Source organism: Micropterus dolomieu, linkage group LG14 (genome assembly GCF_021292245.1).
Source record: "Micropterus dolomieu isolate WLL.071019.BEF.003 ecotype Adirondacks linkage group LG14, ASM2129224v1, whole genome shotgun sequence".
In the NCBI taxonomy this organism is placed as follows: domain Eukaryota; kingdom Metazoa; phylum Chordata; class Actinopteri; order Centrarchiformes; family Centrarchidae; genus Micropterus; species Micropterus dolomieu.
In genome coordinates this window covers 26,592,000-26,594,735 of record NC_060163.1, presented here as the reverse complement: position 1 = coordinate 26,594,735, position 2,736 = coordinate 26,592,000, and the positions used below count along the sequence as shown (strand labels likewise).

The 2,736-nt window shown below is 44.2% G+C and overlaps 1 protein-coding gene across 2 annotated transcripts in view; it reads right to left on the bottom strand.

The window, feature by feature from the left end:
- LOC123982967 (hepatic leukemia factor-like) overlaps nucleotides 1–2,736 on the bottom strand; it is a 17,589-nt gene that overhangs the window by 14,596 nt on the left and 257 nt on the right. For both annotated transcript variants that reach the window (XM_046068978.1, XM_046068979.1), the window contains exons 1-2: nucleotides 2,635–2,736; nucleotides 208–564 (exon numbers count right to left, since the gene is read on the bottom strand). The exon at nucleotides 2,635–2,736 is cut by the window's right edge and continues 257 nt beyond it. In XM_046068978.1, the coding sequence (XP_045924934.1) occupies nucleotides 208–564; nucleotides 2,635–2,736 (459 nt within the window). The remainder of the gene's footprint in view (nucleotides 1–207; nucleotides 565–2,634) is intronic.

The window sequence follows — 2,736 nt, the reverse complement described above, 5'->3', positions numbered from 1 at the left end:
ACTCCGCTTAATCTTTATCAACTGAATGAAACCAGGTCCCCCCCCCCCCGCCCTCCCACTTGACTGAACCAATCGAAGTTTTACAACAAACACAGCGGCCTCGTTTGCAAGATGATTAACTAACTGACTAACATGTAAAGTATATCACGTTCACCCAAAGCTGGAACATAAACATCTATTAAAAATGGCTGTGAGTGTGTGTGTTACCTGCTTGTGTCGGGCTGCTGTGCAGGCAGTTCGGAGAGATGACGCTTGTGTGTATGGAGGTGGAGGCGTGGTTGCTGAGGTCCATTACTGAGGGCACTGGTGTGGCTGGGGATTGGGGCATGATTGGCGGCTGGCGGGGAAGAGCGTGTGGTTGGTGTTGGCTGTGGTGGTGCTGGGACGGGCTGGAGGGGATGCCATTCTCGGACAGGAACTCTTCCAGATCCATGTACTCCAGCTGGAAGGTGTCTCCATCGTAAGGTAAGGTCTTGTCCCACAGCGTGGGGCCCAGGAAGGCTGACTGGGGGGTGCTGCGCTCCTCCTCGAGGTTCTTCTCCTTCTCCTGCTGCTTGCTGAAAGCTGCACAGGAGAACAGAGCGGATGAATCAGTCAGTAAAACCCGCCAAAAAACCCTCTTCAGGACATGTTTAAAAAGTGACTATTGCTATTGGACTTTGGAGAATTTGCTCTTTTATCAAGTCGAATGTTTGTCCTGCCTTAAAAGTGCCCTGAAGAGTTTTTGACCACTAGTGGCTCTATGAAGGAGTTGAGCAATTGTATTGTTGAGCAGGTCCATGTTTTGTTGCATCTCACGCTCTACTGGCACGAGTAAGCAGGCCCAACATCTTCCAAACTAAACAACCAAATACTCTGTTGTACTACTGTTTGTCGGTGCCTACCGAGACCGTCCATTTCAAAAACTACTCATGTGATTTTTTTTCTCATTTACCGCTGCTTTCATTAAGGTTTGGTTAGATTTAAGGCGGTGGTTTGGATTTAAAAAAGATATCTGGTTAAGGTTAGGGATTGACTGCGCTCATGGTTAAAAGAAATCGTCGCTGAATGCTGACGTGATGTGGAAAAATAAGTATCATAGATTTTTTGACCTCTCCATCCAATCTGACTTCACCAATGTGTGTTCAGACCGAACGTGAACGAACTGTAGAGGCGTTGTGGATGAATGTAAAGTCACTGCTAAGACATGACTCAACGCAAACTGTCCCAGGTCCCCCCCCGAGTGAGGACACGCCTGCACAGGTTGAATATGTTTCCTCGTAGGACAGTCTCAGTGAAACCTGCTGACGGTTTCAAGCCATTCCACTGAGCGACAGTTTGTGGCAATAACGCATCTGTAAACATAAAAATGCACCAGCAAAGGCAGGGAAGAAAGAGACCGCTAGCTAGCAATCATGGATTTAACATTGCAAGTTTCAAAATATTATTTAAACATCTGTGTTTACCCCGTTCACTTAGGGAGTCCATGTACTTGCAGTTCTGGGTCGTATCCACATGGTTGAATGCACTTACTGTAAGTTGTTCTGGATAAAAGAGTCAGATAAATTAATTAAATGTGACTCCTGCAAGAGATTTCTGTAGCTTGAATAACCCAAAATACAGATGAAAATTAGCCTTACTGGCTAACTCTGGCATATTTTCAGAAATATTATCAATATATCAATACGCACTCTAATAAAGTAAAGATGTCAGCAGTGACACCTGAAACTGTGAGTTACTTAATCCTCTCACTGCAACCAAGAAGCAGATGTAACTGAAAACACTGCGAACTATTGGGAAATGCAATGTGAAGTCATAACAGAGCGTGCTTACAGGGTGGTGACTCACCTAGGTTAGATTTTTGTTACCAGCCTTAGCTTAGCTTACACAAAGAGCCTAAGATGCTAAGCAACTTTATGTCTCATCAGACTACAATCACATCAAAACCTTCAAGGTTCCTTATTGACCTTTCCAGGAGCAGCGAGTCGAGTCCTTGACCTCTATTCGCCCCGAAACCTCTGACCCTGCCACCAACAGATGGCTATTTCATAAAGTTCAGTTATAATTATTAATTAAGAGTGTTTTTTTGACACCTGACAAAGTCTCTCCAGACTTTCTGCTTGCATGTTGTTTACCAATATATATTTTTGACAACGTTTCACTTCATCAGCAATTACATACTTTATGTTCCTGTTTTGATTTCTGAATCAGCTGCTCAAAAGTTTGGCAACAATCCAACTTGGAATACAAAGGAAACCAACAAAGTGGAGAGATGGCTGTGAAGCAACATGATCACTGATGAGTAGAGAAACAGAAAATGTATCTGCAGCAGTTTTGTTAATCAATAAACAGACACTTTTATAGTAGCTGCTCAAATGTGAAAACTAATAGATGATCAAATATTAATAATACAGTTACATTACTGCTCCTCTGGCCAGCTGGAAATAGAAAATAAATGTCTTTTTATCATATTTACTTCAAGACATTTAACTGCTCATATTTGTGGTCCTTCTTCCTAGACATGAAAAGTTTTCGCCGGAGGCTCAGAGTGCAGAGAAACCCGCAGCTCTGACAGCTGAGCGGCAGCAGGACTGACATAAACCTGCAGTAAACATGACATTAGCGTTAACGGGCTGCGGCTGATCCCGGCTTCACCTTCATGGTGCAGCGGCAGCTTCATCGGGTTCTCCAGCAGAGACTTCAGCACCCCGTGCGTCGCTGGAGGCAGAAAACCTGGATTCAGTGGGATGGGATGTC